This window comes from Balaenoptera ricei, chromosome 7 (assembly GCF_028023285.1).
Source record: "Balaenoptera ricei isolate mBalRic1 chromosome 7, mBalRic1.hap2, whole genome shotgun sequence".
Lineage (NCBI taxonomy): Eukaryota > Metazoa > Chordata > Mammalia > Artiodactyla > Balaenopteridae > Balaenoptera > Balaenoptera ricei.
In genome coordinates this window covers 66,381,446-66,401,322 of record NC_082645.1, presented here as the reverse complement: position 1 = coordinate 66,401,322, position 19,877 = coordinate 66,381,446, and the positions used below count along the sequence as shown (strand labels likewise).

Below are 19,877 nucleotides of genomic sequence, written 5' to 3'. Positions count from 1 at the left end.
TCTCAATAAAACTGTTAAAAAAAAAAAAAAAGAATATAAAACACGGAAGCAAGCGTTGGACTTTATTTTAAAAATGGAAGTTTTCTCTAGCCTTTATAATTTTTTGAAATCCTGGTTGGAAATGACCATCCCCTTGTATAACTGACAATAATTTTCAGATTTCTGGAATTTCACAAGCTTTAAGCAAAGCCGATATAAGCAGGCTCAGTGCTGCGGCTTTTAGGCTTTTAGCATCACTGAGGCGGATAACACCTGCCCTTCCAGAGCCTAATCCAGGCCTTCGTTGAGGTCCTGGTATGGGTAAAAGTCTTTGGGTATTCGCTTGGAAATACGGCGAATTGACGGATAGATGGACAGATGGAAATGTATTTAATAAATCGAATACGTATAGTTAAATGTTAATGATAGACTCCAAGTAGTGAATATAAGGCCGCGGTGATGGGGTAGTAAAATTTATTCTGTATGTTGTAAAGTTCTTCATGCTAAAATGTTGGGGGTGAGGATATAAGGCTGGCTTTGTGTCGGACTTGGTCAAATCCCTGCTGCGTATTAGCCGTGAGATTGAAACAGGATGCCCAATACTCAAATTACTTCGTTTTCTCGTCTGTGGAATGTGGATAATTACCTATCTCGCAGAGTTGGTAAGAAAAGCAAAACTGTTAAGAGCTTTACCCGCACTCCTATAAGCCCTCAAATCAAGGGCGACCGCGAGTGGTGAGAAAAGGAAATGCAAACCAGCAGCCGGTCCCGAATCGCTGGAGTCGGCTCTGGGGAACCGCCGTTAACCCCGCTGCTGCGGAGCAGCGGTACCTCTGTGTACTAGTGTGTGGCTTAGCCTGGAACCTCTTAATGCATGACTTCGACCCCGAGAAGGCGCTTCAAGGACACCGCAGAAGCAGAATGCCTCTCCCGATGCCCACCAGTTCTCTAGGGATCTGAGGAGACACCTTTCATGCCCAGAAATGACAATCGTATCCTCGGACTACGACATCCCATCAGAGTCTTATTTCGTCTTTCGCCAGTTTCAAAAGGTAACGCGAACGTTACTATCGAACCCTGAGAAAACTGTTTGTAAAATATGCGGACTTAGCGAGGAGATGCGGTGCAAATGTGGAGTGTTGCCTTAGCGACCGAAGACAGCCAGCCAAAGCGCGGGGTACCACCAGGACGAAACCAGCAGCCAACCGGCAAAAACTCCGCTGCTGGGCGCGCCGCAGGGGAAGGGGGCGGGGCCACGCTTCACCCCGCCCCCGGCCTTTTATGACGTAGGACAATGCCTGCCACGCGTCGGAACTAGGCTGCCGGCGCTGCCACCCCGCGCGAGTAACACGCATGAGGGAACGCGGTGGTCATCTGGGGCCGACTCTCGGAATCATGCATTTCTTATTTAGGTTAATCATTTTCTTTTACCTGTGGGGCATTTTTACTGCTCAGGGACAAAAGGCAGAGGAGAGCATAGAGGAAGTGAAAATAGAAGTTTTGCATCGTCCAGAAAACTGTTCTAACACAAGCAAAAAGGGAGACCTGCTAAATGCCCATTACGACGGCTTCTTGGCTAAAGACGGCTCGAAATTCTACTGCAGGTAGGAAATGATGCGAACAACTCCCGCGTCCAGTTGATGTACTAAATCTAGCCTCCCTCCACCAACCAGAAACCTAATTTGTTGTTTGATTGATTTGTTCTTGTTTTTTAACAGTGAGAGTTCAGCCTTTTATTTCTAGGGGGGAAATCAGATTTGATATAGTATTTCCCTATTATATGGAATATTATTTTAAATTACTGAAAATGTTGGCCCAAGAAATTATTAAAAATACACACATCCATACACTCCCCCGACCACCACCACTACCCTTGGTACCTATAGAAGTAAGTCAAGGTACAGTTTGTAAGAATGTTCACACTTTTCCTTTGCTGTGGGTTGGAGTCTGCTTACTGAGGACTACGTAGAGTTGTTTAGGAGATGTTATCTGGCCTTCAGAAGCACGATATTTACTGGCTGGAGGCCACTTTCCAGCTGTATCAAGAAGCCACTACAATGACTTTCTCTGGTGACTTCCGGACCCTGTGTCCTGCCTGCCCCCTCATCCCACCACTACTTACTCTGATTTAATTGATGGTTTATTACTCAGAGGTAGAATGTCTTTTCTCCTTCTGTGCTATTACCCTATAAAAATACAATTGGGGAAAGTTAGTTCTTTGCATCTAGAATAGAGAAATTTAATAAGAAGAAAAGATACAAATTTTAATCATGGTTCAAATGACTTTTTGAGGCTAAACCTGTACCATTATTTTTTAGAACAAACCCAGAATGGTTAAATAAGTCATTTGGACAAGCCATGCAGCTAGTTAGGGGCAGGAGACCCATTAAAAAGTTAACTGTTGAGTAGTTTTTGTAAAGATGACAATAAAAAAAGAAAATGAGATGACTCCCAATGACTAGCTTTGGGCAAATCATACCTCTGTCTGGCTATTACGAGGGAAATTTGAGCCAAACACCCCACTAGGGGGTTCAGAATGAATCTTAATATAGGAAAAGAGATGGTTAGAGAGGACTCCAATTTTAAATTGGAACTAAATGCTCAGCTGTATTTTAAAGTTTGATTTTATTTTTCTTGAAATCAACTTACCTAGGTGTTGTTTTTAATTATAGCCGGACAGAAAATGAAGGCCACCCCAAATGGTTTGTTCTTGGTGTTGGACAAGTCATAAAAGGCCTAGACATTGGGATGATGGATATGTGTCCTGGCGAGAAGCGAAAATTGATTATACCCCCTTCATTTGCATATGGAAAGGAAGGCTATGGTAAGGTGTTTTAATATGTATATCTCTAAGTTATATTTAAAAATAAATCATAGACTTCGGGTATATAGTCAAAAAATCAAAAGCAGACTCTCAAAGTTAAATAAGATATAGAATATAGGGTCCAATCAACTTTAGCTCTATCAAGTCCAGTCATCATTAAAGAAAGAGAAATTAAAACAAAAATGAGATACCATTTTCACCCATCAGATTAGCAAAGACATAAAAGTTGGCAAAGGTATGGAAAAAACAGCAGTCCCATGCATTATTGCTGGGAATGTAAATCATTCGACCTCTTTAGCAATTTCTATCAAAATTTAAAATGCACATATCCTCTGATCCCATAGTTCCATTTCCAGGAATGTGTACCAAGGTACATCTTAAAGAACATTCACTGCAGACTTTTTTGGGTAGCAAGACTGCAAACTACCCGAGTATCCCTTAGTAGGAAATTAGTTAACTAAGTTATGCTATATCTATACAGTGGATTATTGTACAGCCAGTAAAAAGAATGAAGTAGAGCCATATGTATTAATGTGTTAAAGATAAAATGGGATAGAATATATTCCTGCAACAAATATTTATTGAGCATCAATGCCAGGCTCTATTCTAGGCACTGAGCATAAAGCAGTGTAAAATGCAGAAACAGTTTCCTAACCTCAATGAGAGCTTACATGTGAGAGGGGAAATTTCACATATGCGTCATGTATCTACATAGACTATCTAAAAAATACACCATCTGATGATATTAAATGTTCCTGGGAAGGAGGCCTGAGGGTCAAGGGTAAGGCGATTTCCTCTCATTCTGTAATATATTATACTATTTAAATTTTTTACTGTATGCATGTACTAAATTTTTTATTGAAGTATAGTTGACTTAAAATACTATATTAGTTTTAGGTATAAAACATGGTGACTCGATATATTTATAGATTACGCACCATACAGAATTATTACAGTATTATTGACTATATCCCCTGTGCTGTATGTAACATCCCAATTGGTGGGAATGTAAATTGGTACAGCCACAACTGAAAACAGTATAAAAGTTTCTCAAAAAATTAAAAATAGAACTACCATATGATCCAGCAATTCCACTCCTGGGTATTTATCTGAAGAAAATGAAAACACTAATTTGAAAAGATATATGCACCCCAGTGTTCACTGCAGCATTATTTACAATAGCCAAGATATGGAAACAACTTAAGTGTCCATCAATGGATGAATGGATAAAGAAGATGTGGTACACACACACACACACACACACACACACACACACACACACACACTGGAATATTACTCAGCCATGAAAAGGAATGAAATCTTGCCATTTGCAACAACATGGATGGACCTCGAGGGTATTATGCTAAGTGAAATAAGTCAGACAGAGAAAGACATGTATTAATTTTTCCAAAATTAAATTTTTAAAAATCACTAAAGTTAAAAGTGGAGCAGAATAGAGAAATTTTTAAGAGGGGAAAATGGGCAGTGTGGCAGAGGGCTGGTTTCTATATTGCATTCTCAGTTGGGTCCTTGCTTCCTATTGCTGTGTGAAGACTATAAAGATTTTTTTTTGGCCGCACCCCAGGGCTTTCGGGGATCTTAGCTGCCTAACCAGGGATTGAACCCATGCCCCCTGCAGTGGAAGTGCAGAGTCCTAACCACTGGACCATCAGGGAATTCCCCAAAGAAAGAATCTTTACCTCCTCATTCTACTTAGAGCCCTTCTTAACCCCACGTATTTGAAATATTTAGTATATAATTAAAGTAATCAAAGATTTTCTACAATGAAATGTCTTTACTCCCCAATATTTCGTTGAAATGGCACACCCTCTTTAAGACTGTTAGTTTACTCATTAGGCGGAATGGTTCCCACGCCTATTCTTTCCAGCAAGAGTAGGGGATCACTGCCCCAAATTGGATTGGAGGGAAGTTAGTGGTACAAGTCAGATCCAATCAGATTTAAAGCTCCTAAAGAGACAGTTCCAGATAACTACAGCTTCACTTTCAAAGCTTTTCGCCAATCATTTGGTTCCATCAAAGTAGCTCCCACAGAACCATAATTAGTGTATCCTATTTTTAGTTGTAAAGGAACCTAGGAGAGGGAGAGAGAATTGAAAATAAATTGAACGCAGTCTTGTCCTAAAAACGCTGTCAAAGGTTGAGGTCAATTCTAGGCAAAATGATATAGGCAGAGTTTGCCTTTCAGTCTCCTTAGTCTCATTTTCAAGAGTTTCTCTTTCTCTCTTGTAGATACCTCCACATTCTGCCTGCTACCAGGGCACCCACACCTCTCATCAATAGGTGCTCATCTTGGGTCCTGTTACCCTGTGACAAATGAGTACCTATTTTATCCTTTTTGTAAACTAATTTATGCTTAGATACAAATGACTACCCAGTCTGCCAAAGCAATTAATAAGCCAGACCCTTGCTACAAAAATGTAGAAATTTGACTTGAAGTTAGTTCATATTCAATTTGAGGTGTCTTCAATAAATATATAAAAATAATGAATCTCACTAGTAACATCACCAACACCTCCATTTTACACGTAAGGAAACTGAGGCCCGACAAAAGTGTGTTCTTTGGAATGTAGTTAACTGCTAGTTTACCTGCATTATTTATAATAGCTTACTAATAGCTTGAATTCAGTTATTTTAAAAGCTGCTGTGTAGACCATAAGTAACTGCTTAACAAACAATATCTTGATTGAATAAGCTTTCTTAAATAAGTTGTTATTAAGACCTAACATTAGCTATAACTTTATTTTAGGTAGTACTTGAAGAAGTCTTTTCCTGTGCGCAATATCTTTGCCTAATGTCACAGAGCACCCCTGCATGTCTTGAAATGCATGTGACTTGTTACTGCTTTAATTAACAGTACATGTGGTATGTATAGATTCTTTACATTAACTCCTAAGTCTTTGATCTGCTTCTCTAAATACAAGTAATGCTATAGCAAGTGCATATTTTTCTCTTCTTTATACTGTAATTTTTTAGTAAGATAAAACTTAACTGGCAATATATTCTATGTTTACAGTAGAATTTGGGGGAAACTCAGACTTGTAATATTTTTTAAGAAATTTGAATTTGTGTTTTGAATTTGTTTTTAATTATTGTCAGGAGAAGTTATTTTTCTGTCATAAAGAGGTCTTAACTGGACAGAATAGGAATGGGTTTTGTAAAAATGATCAATCAGTCAATCAATCTCTACCTCTTTTACTATAAAGTCAAGTAATATGTGGTATGTTGGTTGGGATGGTCACATTAGTCATGTAATATGTGGGTAGATTGTTCTGTGTCCTGGTTTTGGAGATGACTGATCCACTTATTTTGGCTGTAACTTTCAAGCTTTTTTCTTTGGATTATATAAATACTTTAGCAAGAATTCTCCACTTTTTCATTTAAAAAATTACTGTTTGCTTCAAAGAACAAACTTAGCCATTTTTTAAATAAGTGATAGAGGCCATTCATTCAACAAATATTTGAGTAACTATAATGTACTGGTGACAAAAGCCACCCAGTGCCTCTTAGCAAGTCATTTCTGCAGGTCATTTTTATGAATGGCCATCTGAAGTAGCCCATAGATTGCTAAAGTCATCTGTGACATCACTTAATAGATTAACTTTATTAAAGAGAGCTATTTAAATTAATACTTAGAAGGCTTTTTTGTTATTATAAATTTCTTCATGAAATTGTTACTGGTTTGTTCTGTCATTGCACTATTTTTTGTCTATAAAGAATTTGAAAGACATGTATACTAATACATATATTTTATTCATACTTAACAAATAACTGAACAAAATCATTTTCTAAAAGATACCTATCTTTGAAATTGTTCTGCCTGTGAATTTCTTCTCTGCACTAGCTCTCTCCTGTATAATGTTGGGGTATATTAATAAAAATTACATGATTTAGGGCTTCCCTGGTGGCTCAGTGGTTAAGAATACACCTGCCAATGCAGGGGAGACGGGTTAGAGCCCTGGTCCGGGAAGATCCCACGTGCCGCAGAGCAGCTAACCCCATGCGCCACAACTACTGAGTCTGCACTCTAGAGCCCATGAGCCACAACTACTGAGCCCACGTGTCACAACTACTGAAGCCCATGTGCCTAGACCCCGTGCTCTGCAACAAGAGAAGCCACCGCAATGAGAAGCCTGCACACCGCAATGAAGAGTAGCCCCCACTCGCCGCAACTAGAGAAATCCCACGCACAGCAACAAAGACCCAATGCAGCCAAAAATAAATAAATTTTTTTAAATACATGATTTATATTTATTTCAATTTAATCAGGAAATAATGGTCCCCTTGGTCTTTAGAACTGACTTGGTTTGAAGACATATGGAAAAAGTGTTCCCAAGAAATATTTAGAAAGCAATTTTTATAAATATGAAATAATATAATCATAATGCTATAATGGCCATTTGTAAATAAATATTTGAATGTTATCTTCATGTAAGTTAAACTGTTAAAATTTACACCTTTAGCAGAAGGCAAGATTCCACCTGATGCAACATTGATTTTTGAGATTGAGCTTTATGCTGTGACCAAAGGACCACGAAGCATTGAAACATTTAAACAGATAGACACGGACAATGACAGGCAACTTTCTAAAACTGAGGTAATTCAAACAGATTTCATATGTACAATCTAATTTTTTGTCACATCTGTGTTACAGCTATTATTTTTACTTCTACCTAGTATGGACTGATTAATTTGCTTTTACAGAGCTGGTTACAAAAAAACTAAATTCCAAGAAGAAAATGTACTTTTTTAATGTAAAACTTGAAACTGAGTCAGCCTGTTTAATTTCCTTTCTCCCTGCAAGAGGGTCATTAAAATACCAAACTAATTCTACGAGTTATTTCTGGCACCTAGACTACAGGAGAAGATCTTTTCAAGCAGCACTGTAGGAATTCGTAACTGGGCAAATAATTCCCACCTCATAGGATTGTGAGGATTACATGAGATTATTAAAAGAGCTAGGAAAAATTTGAACTGTGTAGCCCAGAAAGTTGGTAAACAGGGTCCTGGAGTTCAGTTACCTAGCTTCTGCATCCTTAAAAAGCTAAAAATAGAGTTGTCATGTGATCCAGCAATCCCACTCCTGGGCATATATCCAGACAAAACTATAATTCAAAAAGATACATGCACCCCTATGTTCATAGCAGCACTATTTACAATAGCCAAGACATGGAAGCAACCTAAATGTCCATCAACAGACGAATGGATAAAGAAGATTGTGTGTGTGTGTGTGTGTGTGTGTGTACACACACACACACACACACACACACACACTAGAATATTACTCAGCCATAAAAAAAGTGAAATAATGCCATTTGCAGCAACATGGATGGACATAGAGATTATCATACTAAGTAAACTAAGAGAAAGACAAATATCATATGGTATCACTTATATGTAGAATCTAAAAAAATGATACAAAAATGAACTTATTTACAGAATAGAAATAGACTCACAGACATAGAAAACAAACTTATGGTTACCAAGGGGGAAAGGAGGAGAGGAGGCATAAATTGGGAATTTGGGATTAACAGATACATGCTACTATATATAAAATAGATAAACAAGGACCTACTGTATAGCACAGGGAACTATATTCAGTATCTTGTAATAACCTATAATGGAAAAGAATCTGAAAAAGAATAGATCATAGATATATAGATATTTGTATAACTGAATCACTTTGCTGTGTACCTGAAACATTTTAAATCAACTATACTTAAATGCAAAAAAAAAGTGATAATAAATAAAATACCCAGCCTTGTTTAACACTATCTCCAAATCGTTGTGCTTTGCTCTCTTTAGTTATTATATGTATTAATATATAATTTATTTATATAATATACATAATTTCCAATAGAAATATAATTGAGTTACATACATAATTTTAAATGTTTTAGTAGCCACATTTTAAAAAGTAAAAAGAAACAAGTGAAATTAATGTTAATTAACTCAATATATCTAAAATATTGCCATTTCAACATGAAACCAATATAAAAGTTATCAATGACATTTTTTATTATCTTCAAAATTTGTTGTGTATTTTACCCTTACAGTAGCTTGTCTCAATTTGATCTACCACATTTCAAGTGCTTAATGGACATATATGGCTAGTAGCTACCATGTTAGGCTGTGCTTATAATGTGTCTTTGCTTAGAGAAATGTTGTATAGAGAAAAGGGAATACTTCAGAATACCTGTTCTTTATTTGACGTTAGAGAGATGATCATAATTTGTAGATTGGGGGAGAGCTATAGAAGCATAGAAAAATTAAGAAAATTAAATTTTATTTCAAAACCTGTAGTTGGGTTTTATTCATTATACATATTTATTATTGGGTTGGCCAAAAAGTTCATTCGGGTTTTTCCATAATATGGAACAAAAACCCGAACGAACTTTTTGGCCAACCCAATAATTTTGGAGATTATATAAATACCAATTTGGATTTTATTCACTAATGGAAATCCTTAAGAGGGAGTTTCTTTTGATAATGTGGATAGTGTAGATTATTGGAAAGCATTTAGTTTCAACAAAATTCAATTCAGATGTTAATCTCTGAGTATGTACCACTAACCACCTATAACCTCAGGGGAAGCTAGTTTGAAGATCTGTTTCTCTTAAGAAAATTGCTTCAAAGGTTGAAAAAAATTAAACCTCAAATAGCTTTTTAAATTTTTGTGTCACTTACTATAAGTAGTCTTAGATATGAGTTTCTTTATATAAACATTTTCTCAAAGTTGCTGGAAATTTCTTATATCTTTTTATTAAAGAAATATTATTTTGGCCTAGATAAGTCATTACCTGAAAAAGGAATTTGAAAAAGATGAGAAGCCACGTGACAAGTCATATCAGAATGCAGTTTTGGAAGATATTTTTAAGAAGAACGACCATGATGGTGATGGCTTCATTTCTTCTAAGGAATACAATGTCTATCAACATGATGAACTATAGCATATTTTTATTTCTAAATTTTCTTAGCTATTTACTGTACTTTATATGTAAAACAAAGTCACTTTTCTCTGAGTTGTATTTTCTATTTTTCCCCCATGAACATATTTTGATCCCTTCAATACATGTAATTTTGGAATAATAAATGTGAGGCTGTTTTGCAAAATTTAACTTTCAAGTAAGGCATGATTGTGTTTCTTATTGCTTTATTCTGTTAACATGAATTGTAGCACCATAAAATCGACCTCTGCATCCTAGTGGGCAGTTTTTCCCCTTCAGGTTATAGGAGGACATCTATGTCAAAATCCACAAGTTCTTCCCAACTCTAACCTTAACAGCATGTATAGTTATGTAAATATCCAAATTTTAACATTTAAGGTGCCCCATATTTTTAAAATATTTAATAGGGACCCAGGAATTAACAATTCATTTGTTTATACATTTCACAGCATTATGGATAGTAGGATATAAAAATCATAGGACTGAGGACTCTTCCTTTAGTATGCATGCAGGACAGTATTAGTTGTATAACTCTGTCAGAGAGCCTCAACACAGTCTCTGTACTTTTTGGTGCAAGTTTCTGGCCTTAGGTATTTGTTCCAATGACTAATGTTTGAAAGACATTTCATCAGACCAAAGGCTTTGTGCCTCTATCTTAGAGCAGGCATCATAAAGTCTGTACGGCTCTGACTCTTGCATTCCCTCAGACATCATTATAAATGTGCTATGCCTCTTCCTTCTCGTAGGCCTTTATATCTACCATCCCTAACTTTTTGTCTTGATAGTTTTAAATTGATGCTACGCTATTTCTTAGTCTCCCTTTCTCTAGGTATCTCTATCCTATGTCACTTCTCACAATGTTCTTATTATTAACCATGAACGAGCATTACAAACTGGTATGCCATCAAGTTTTTGATAAATGTGTAGAACTTATTTTACACATGAGGATATCAAATGAGGATGCAAATGAGGATATAAAGTGCCATGGCAATTTTGCGTCATGGTCAAATCATTGTGGTCCAACGTGTTGAGAATAAGAGGTAAGAGATGCTGTAGAAGATCATGTTGGTACCCAAGAAAGGACACATATTTATTGGAACATGTAAGATTTACTTACTGTGTATGTAGAAAAGTGTGGTTAGGCAGTAAATAGCTCGATTCAAAACAATTGAGTTCAAAACAAAGTTTTTTCCATTTTCTGAAACTTGCTCTTTCCAAACCATTGTTCACTGTTCATCTTTTAACCTCTTTAAATATACTGCTAGAAATCCTATAATTTAAAAGTATAAGGGCAACACAAAAACCACTAGATTAGTGGATATCACATATGCATAGCACAGAGTTAGACACTTTGTAAAATAAAAACCTTTACTATCTTTTCTTTCCCCCCAATATTTCTTCATTCCTATACCCAATTTTATAACTCCTCCTCACTTAATCATCAACTTTCATCCCTTTACTTCCCTCAGAAAAACCTGCTCAGTTCAAGTAAACTAAGTTTGCTAATACAGTATTATGTTTTGGTTTGGAAACTGCACCCATTCTCTATATCCATATTAATAAAAGTTACTAGAAGTTTTTTTGACCAGTATACTCATATTTGCACCTGAATCATATACTCTGCCCAAAACAAAAATACCGTGAAGGCTATATATGGAAATTATCCTATGATACAAACTGTTTCTAATTCTAACCTTTCTGTCCCATTGTTTTCATACCAAGTGCTTTTAAACTTATGTTTTTTTGTTTTTTATTTATTTATTTTTGGCTGCGTTGAATCTTCGTTTCTGCGCACGGGCTTTCTCTAGTTGCGGCGAGCGGGGACTATTGGGCCTAATCAAGCAGAGGGCTCAGAAGAGCCCGACAAGTTTGATCAAGGAGAAACTTTCTGTCACAGATAATGCCAAACTGTTTACCAAAGTAATCGTACCAATTTGTTTTTCAACTACTATGAGAGTTTCAGTTGCTTTTCATCCTTGCCAAAGCTTACTATTAGCAATTTGAAGATTCTGAATACCTAGTGCTATCTCATGGTGGTTTTTTTTTTTTAAACACTAAATGGATTGAATCACTTTTAAATTTACTTATTTATTTATTTTTGGCTGCGTTGGGTCTTCATTGCTGCACGCGGGCTTTCGCTAGTTGCGGTGAGCGGGGGGCTACTCTTCCTTGAGGTGTGCAGGCTTTGCATTGCAGTGGCTTCTCTTGTTGCGGAGCACAGGCTCTAGGCGTGTGGGCTTCAGTAGCTGTGGCATGCGGGTTCAGTAGTTGTGGCTCGCAGGCCCTAGAGTGCAGGCTCAGTAGTTGTAGCGCACAGGCTTAGTTGCTCCGCGGCATGTGGGAGCTTCCCAGACCAGGGCTCGAACCTGCGTCCCCTGCATTGGCAGGTGGATTCTTAACCACTGCGCTACCAGGGAAACTTATGATTTAAAAAAATTATATGATTTAAACTTATGATTTAAAAAATTATAGATGATGGTAAATGAACATGGAGATTTACTCTAAAACTCTAATCACATTTAAATAGTTAAAAAAGTAAAATGTTAATCCTTCTACATACATATAGTATACAAGTATTTCGTATTTACGTAATTGCCTAATGCCTTCATAGGCATATGCCGAGTAGTGACTGCTGTACTATATACTTTGATTTCTGGAACTTTAACATAGTATTTTTGTAATTATTTAAAAATGGTGTATAGTAAATAATTTAGGTTGCTTGTGTATAAAAAAATTTCAGATGTCTTACAGAGTAGATGCAAAAGATCTCGCAGAACTAAATATGTTAAATGTTTTAAACATTTTCAAAGGAGAAAAGAAATAAACGTGTCCCAGCTGCCTTAACTTTAAAATAACTGTAGTGAGTTTTTATAAAGACAAAGCTGGCAAGCACATATATATGTACATCACAGAATGGCAGCCCATTACTACTATCAGTCACCCTTAATTGTGTACACAAAACCCCACACTGAGCTCAGTGTGCTTTTCATTTGATACCACAATTAAACATTTAGGATTACATTAAATTATTAACACATTTTTCTCATTTTACCAGACCTAGGGCAATAGTTAAAGCACCATAAAGTTGCCACTTGTGTACTCTTGTCATTCTTAGATCTTGAATTAAAAACCAACTAAAAATAAAATTGATATCTAGAAAAGTTCTATGTATAATAAGACTAAATCCCAAAATATACTTCTAAAGTGACTGGCAGATTTTACGAAGGAATATCTATATTCTGAATTTTATATTTAAACCTTTTCCAATATAAACATTATTAATCTTCATGACAATTTATGAGGTAGATACTATTATCATCTCCACGTTATAGATGGGAAAAATGATGCCCAGACAGGTTAAATTCTTGTTCCCCTCCCTCTTTAATTTGCTACAACTCATCAAAGCAAACCTAGATAATTTTGGAAAGGTGTGTGGCACAGTTGCTCCTAAAACACCAGCAAGATACATTGATTTTCCATTTTATTTCATTCTCTTGTGCCAAACATCAAAACAAGGAACTGCATGAAGTCTCACATACTTCTGCCCATCGACAGAACACTGAAAGCACCCATAAACCGTCTCCCTTTTAAAGTTCCCCATGCCACAGAGTATGCAAGGCCCTTTTGGAATGTTGTGATTAAGTAAATTAACTCGGATATGAGTCCCTTCTTTGAGTGAAATATCACTCATGCTGAGAGGTTTGTCATAATAGTCAGAAAAAAGATCATCTAAGTAAAGCTGTGAACGAGAAATGGCATCCATCACTCTTCTATCTAAAAGGACAAAAAAAGAAATGTGTTAAAAGTCAAATAAAAAATGTATAGCCAAACTGCAATTAAAACCATGTGTGAATCTAAACCATCAGTCATGAAATTTGGCTTTTAAATTTAAATTCTTAAGACAGGATTACTGAAGAGATAACCTCAAGTGTTAATCTGAGAAGAAAAAAATCTTCAGTGGACATACTTCTTTCAAACAGTATATTTCTCAATCTGTAGAGCAGTGCAAATGTTGCCGTTTCTTCCCTTTCAAATCCTCCTTTTGACACTGAAGTGACACAAAGGTCTATAAAAAAAAATTTTAGAAGATGTTATAATTTGAACAACTCATATTTTATTGGGGGTTTTAATTGTGGTTGAATTCTGGTATGTGCCATTCATTTTATTTTTTTAAGTTAAAATTTACATATTTTTAGAAAAGGTAACATTTACATGGTACAAAATTCAAAGAGTACAAAAAGAGTATACGGTGACAAATAAGTCTCTACGTTGACCCCAGCCTCAGTTTTATACCCCAGGGTAACTACTGTTGTGTGTACTTCCAGAAATACTCCATATATTTTACATGCATAAAGAATATGTATATATGTATGTAAGTATGTATGTATATAAAATTGTTTAGACTCAAATAGATACACATTTCTTTAAAATATCATAGAGATTATTCCATATCAAGATCTTCAGTGCTACATAATTCCTAATGGCTTCACAGTATTCTATTGTGTGGATGCACCATTATTCAACCTAGTTGCTGATAATATACCTTAAGGTTATTTCCAATCTTTTGCTATTATGAACTGACTATCCTTATACCCACATCATTTCATATATGTATATCTATAGGATAAATTCCTAAAAGAGTAAATAAGGCTAAAATATATGTAATTTAAAATTTTGATGTACATATCAGTTTACACTTCTAGTGATCAATATTATTGTAAAAACCTACACCCTTGGACTTCCCTGGTGGTCCAGTGGTAAAGAATCCGCCTTGCAATGCAGGGGACGCAGGTTTGATCCCTGGTCAGGGAACTAAGATCCCACATGCTGCGGGGCAACTAAGCCCACGAGCCACAACTACTGAGCTCACGCACCTCAACTAGAAAGCCTGCGTGCGGCAAACTCTAGTTGCCCATGCACTCTGGAACCCAAGCACCACAACTACAGAGCCCACGTGCCCTGGAGCCTGCATGCCACAACTAGAGAAGAGAAAACCCGCAGGCCACAACTAGAGAGAAGCCCGCGTGCTGACACGAAGATCCCGCATGCCTCAGTGAAGATCCCACATGCTGCAACTAAGATCCGATGCGGCCAAAAGAATAAATAAATAATAAATAAATAAATCTTTTTTTTAAAAAAAAACCCTACACCCTTTAGTGTCCCAGATAGAATTTAATTAGTGTGATTTGTTTCTGGACTCCCTATTCCCTCCTCCGACAGAACTGCAGAAACAAAAACAGGTCTAAAAATGTTCATAAATCACCATGGCTAAGGGGCTCCCTTGCCTAGTCCGTTGGGCTACACCTAGACTTGAGCTGGCTGGTCTAATAATCTTAAAACCTGTGAAATGTAGAAATTTAAACTGAGCTGCACTGCAGTATTATATAAGGTGACAATTTTAGGGAATTATTTGTAACTTTAAGGTTTTAGGGAGAGTCCGGAGTTGGGGGAGCTGGGTCTATGAAAGGAAAACCAGAAGAAAGGTTGTCTTTGGGTACCCTAGTTTGGATGCCTTGACACCTTCGACATCTTACTGTCTACCTACTCTATTTGCCATCATCAAAAACTACCTATTAGACGATAATTTTTTATTTTCCCATATAAGTCAAGGAAATACTGTCAGTGGATTGCGTTCTCACTCTTAGCTATAATTGTAAGTGGGTGGTGGGAAGACTACAGCCTTCCTCAAGAAACAGGGATGAGGTAATGAGTAAGTCAAGACTGGAGGGTCTTTCCCAGTTACTTCATCCAAACATAATATTGACAGTACTGAGAGCAGCACTCTTCTATTATTAGACACTCAGAAAGAGACAGATTCTCATTAAATCCTTCTGTAAAAATATAATCATTTTGGTGTTTCATGCAAATCACTCACCAAAGGCACCATCCAAGTAAATGAAGAGTTCGAAAACACTGAAAGCTATGGTTGTGTGTGCTGGAAAAACAATAGCTTTGTCCCTTCCCTTGGGATTCTGTTCATCCATAAAATGAAACTATATTAAATAAATTAAATAACATGGTTAAGGAGCACAACAGGTAAGGATATATTTTTGGAGAAATAAAACATTCCCTACAATCCTACCAAAAACAAACATCCCCACCCCTACAAGCAAAGAATTCTCCTACTTGAATTCAACTGTTTCTAGCAGAGGTCCAAATTAATGGTCCATTGGAGACTTGTGATCTATATTAGGAAATACCTCTCACTACTTTCTCATTTACTTTGTATCAGAGCCAACGATTAGTGCTACCACATGGGTAATGCTCTCTGGCATAGAAACCTTTTTCTTTCAACTGCAAACCAACTGCCTTTAAGTGCTACAGTTGTTTTTAGCCTATTCTGTCCACTGTTCCAAAGCCCCCAGAGCTTTCAGCAGCTTTCCAAAGCAATTACCAACAATTAAGTATATGTTTCGCTCAGTTCATGCCCCCAAAATGATCCAATGTTAAACAATTTGGTGGGCACCTAAATGTAGCCACTGAACAGAACCTTCATTTGCAAAGATTTGAAACGATTATCATTGTACCCTATCTTTCTAATAATTCATTTTAATAAATCAAGTCATTATTATGCATCATTATTAGGTGAATGACAAGGACAAATAATACCATAATTGAGCTAAAAATTAAACACAAATAGCTTTCAATATTTTTTAAAGGACTTAACATTGAATGAAGCATGTTTGGCCATTAACAATATTATTTTAGAAAAATTAATTTAATATAAAAATATAAACTCAACTTTTTAAAATTCAAGTAAAAACTGTATCACTTAAAAATAAAATCAAAGAACTCAACATAACCACTCAATTTGTATTCTTAAAACAGCATAATAGTAATATGAGGGATTCCTTTGTGCACATTATTTCACAAGGATTAGTGTTTTCTTACATTATTTTACATGTTGATAATTCAAATTTTCTTGGATTTTTTTTTCATATTCTAAAACAAAACCATTGGTGTGCAAAATCCTATATACAATTGCAGCTTTTTAATCTCAACATTTGACAAAATACACAAGGCTCATTAGAAACTGAATACTTAAAAAATTCCCATTGCAGCTTTTTAGTAAGAGAAGTCTAATGAGTCTAATGGTTTACCCTCATGGCTTCCCCACGAATTCCAGCGTGCACAGACAGTGAGCACTGTCGTGTGGTTCGGATGCTTTCCATGACCACACACAATACTGCCTTTCTGCTGCTCCTTGACTGACGTATCAAACTGTGGTCAAAATTAATTTTTCTAAAATCAAGAAGACAGACATTCACAAGAATCTGTAACATCTAACTATGTATAATCAGATACATTTTTTGATTATCATGTGTTACTATTCATGATCCACCTTAATTAAAAGTAAATCAAAGCAGTCCTAATACAAATCAGAAGGTGTGCTCAAAAGAAATTTAATAATCTGCCTCTCCTGTCTATTTTGTTAAAACATGCATACTATAGGAGTCTGCTGGAGGAGACTCTCTTAGTGTATTTGCTGCAAGCAGATTCTTGAAGTCTTGTAATCTTATAATTTAGCAAATGCGGCAGAGCCAAAGTGATTTTGCAGAACAATTAAATATTTTTTAAACCAAATGATTCCAGATATCTACACTTATCCAAAGCTTGGACATATTACTAATTTGCAGTATTTCAAATAAATCAAACAGATTACTCTAGTAAAATATAACCTGAATGTTTTAAGCACTCTTTGTAATGAAGTTTATATAATTAAAATATTTAATAAAAACATGGAAGTATTATACTGACCGTGTAGTAATTTCCTTGAGTAATGTTGATACTTCCACTTCATGTTTGGTTACTACACCAAAGGAAGCTTTTACTGCAATTGAATCTGATCCAGTAACGTTAATCCCAACGTCGTTCACAATATGGTTGCCTCGCCTTCCATAGAGTGAAACGTCTGATTCATCTTCATAATTCAGTAACTGATAAGATGAAATACCTTTAAGAAAAGGAAATCAATATTTTAAATGTCTTGAATTCATCTAATGTAAATATGTATAGTAGCACATTAATTTACCATTTAAGACTTGATTACCCAAATGTTGAGAATGGCAACATCTTAAACCAAGATTAAAAAGAACAATTCAATTAATCTGACAACAAGAGAAATAAATATCCAGAGTATTTTAAATGAACTTAAATTCTCTTTCAGCCAACAGAATACTTAAGCATCAAGATCCACTGGCTAGCTGAAAGGAAAACAAGTGTTTATAAGAAAAATTTGTTAAAATGTTAATATTAGCCTGTTAATACATTTCAGCTTACCAACCGTAGTAACTGAATCAAATAATAAATACAAATTACTTTCATCACATTTAACCATGTGAGATAGGCAAGACTGAATAATACCCCCATTTTATAGATGAAGAAGTATACTATTATGTCATACTCTAAGTTGATTTGGTTAAAACAATTTATAAAATAACTGAAATTAAATTATACAATAAATAATCTTATAAAACACATTTGAAATTGTTCAACCAATAAGAGATTTGATACTATACAAACGTTAGGCATTGTTAACAATATTATTACTGTCACAGTAATAAGAGTTGCTTTTATCAATGAAAATACATAAATATTATGAACATAGGTAGCACAGACAACCTATGTTTAGATTACCAATACTATAGCTGAATGAGTAGTCACTCCCAAACAGACATTTAAACTTACCAGCTGAAATTTCTCTGTCTCCTAGAAGAATATCTTTCAGTGTAAAAGGTGTTGAAGTAAATTTATATCTAGGAAACAGAAAACATCTCTTCTTTTTTACCACCAGACTTAGAGGTTGGTATTTGTCAGCCTCACTGAGGCTTGGAACGGGAACTAATCTCCCTCCATCTCCAACTTGTTTGACAAAGCTCTTGGTAGCCGCAGCAAACATATTAATACGGTATTAAAACGTCATGAACTGCAACCCTCAGATAACAAATCCATGTTGTCAAAAAAAATCAGGCATAAAACTAAGTCTTGCTTGATTTTAAATATAATTATACACGTTAAAAATACAAAGCATGGTTTCACTGAGTAGCTGACCAGTGTACAATTTACAACACTACCTCCCCTGGTGTGCTCAGGTAATGAATTATAGATTAACGGTGTAAAATGATATACTAAAAGCAAGTCTAATTTGGAATTGCAGTCTATAACACTAAAATATACACAGAAAACTAGTAATCTTTAAATATTATCAATGTCCTTGATGACGGTCACAGCTGATAGTGGTTTGCCAGGTTTGAAAGAAGCATATAGCCCTACAGGGAACAATACGTTAGCCACTAACATTAGCCCTGGACGCCATCCACAGTGGACCTAGTCCAAAGGGAATTCCTTCACAAGTCCATTGTGCCAATTTTGGCAACAGAAAAGCACTATTTCTGTGTTATGGTACACAGTTCATTCTTTGAACATTTCATTCATTTTCCTTGTATGTTTACAAAACCAAGTGATTAACATAAAAATAAATTCACAGAATATAAGGAAACAGTTGTATGCAGAACTTTATAAAATACGAAATGAAAGCCGTGTTACATGTAACTGCATAAACTCTGACTTAGGGGTTTCTTATGAAGCTGGCACATAGTGCCTCTCTGAAATAGAGTACTGCTGCATTTATTTTCTTTTTGTTTCATCATTACTATCCAGTTACTCAACCTTTAAAGAGAGCTGTATAAAGTTTAGACTTGTTTTTAAGAAATTTTATGGCTAAAAGTAAATCTTAGAAACAAATCTGAGTGCTGAAATAGTGTACTGTCATAGCTATGTGGATGTTAACATAATTTTGAAATAGTGGCTATGTGGTACTTAAAATAAGATATTCATTAAAACACAGCAATGGATAGTAATCGATATACAAACATCTATAGAGGGGGTAGAGGGAGGAAGAAAAAACAGGCTTAATTCAAGCCTCACATAATGTAAATCACTTTGATTAGACTCCGGAGAGCTTTTTCATTTGCTTTCAAGTACCCAGGGTTCGAGAGAAACAAACAAAAAGTTTCTAATAAGGACCCTTCGTGTGAATAGCATTGTGCAAGCCAATCTTCCAGAAACGAGAAAGCACAAGGAGTCATTTCTGCAACTGGCAAGCAAAA

At 35.7% G+C, this 19,877-nt stretch overlaps 2 protein-coding genes and 1 pseudogene across 5 annotated transcripts; 2 read left to right on the top strand and 1 right to left on the bottom strand.

Moving 5' to 3' along the window:
- LOC132369051 (large ribosomal subunit protein eL33-like) overlaps positions 1 to 19,877 on the top strand; it is a 56,144-nt pseudogene that overhangs the window by 14,948 nt on the left and 21,319 nt on the right.
- Positions 1,169 to 9,924, top strand: FKBP7 (FKBP prolyl isomerase 7). Of its 4 annotated transcripts, none has more exons than XM_059927276.1 (4): positions 1,169 to 1,583; positions 2,652 to 2,803; positions 7,288 to 7,418; positions 9,610 to 9,924. In XM_059927276.1, exons 1-4 carry the CDS (start codon positions 1,333 to 1,335, stop codon positions 9,769 to 9,771), a joined length of 696 nt encoding a protein of 231 aa, XP_059783259.1. In that variant the 5' UTR covers positions 1,169 to 1,332; the 3' UTR covers positions 9,772 to 9,924. The 4 variants fall into 4 exon arrangements, 3 of the variants coding, with proteins under 3 accessions (XP_059783259.1, XP_059783260.1, XP_059783258.1); XM_059927275.1 differs by having other exon boundaries at positions 1,174 to 1,583; positions 7,285 to 7,418; XR_009504130.1 differs by lacking the exon at positions 9,610 to 9,924 and adding an exon at positions 5,571 to 5,686 and having other exon boundaries at positions 1,175 to 1,583; positions 7,285 to 7,366.
- On the bottom strand, positions 13,110 to 18,667 carry PJVK (pejvakin). Its single transcript, XM_059928176.1, has 6 exons — positions 18,457 to 18,667; positions 17,527 to 17,722; positions 16,869 to 17,010; positions 15,644 to 15,761; positions 13,736 to 13,834; positions 13,110 to 13,542 (listed from the first exon to the last, which is right to left on the bottom strand). The coding sequence occupies exons 1-6, from the start codon at positions 18,665 to 18,667 to the stop codon at positions 13,250 to 13,252; spliced, it is 1,059 nt and encodes a 352-aa protein (XP_059784159.1). The 3' UTR covers positions 13,110 to 13,249.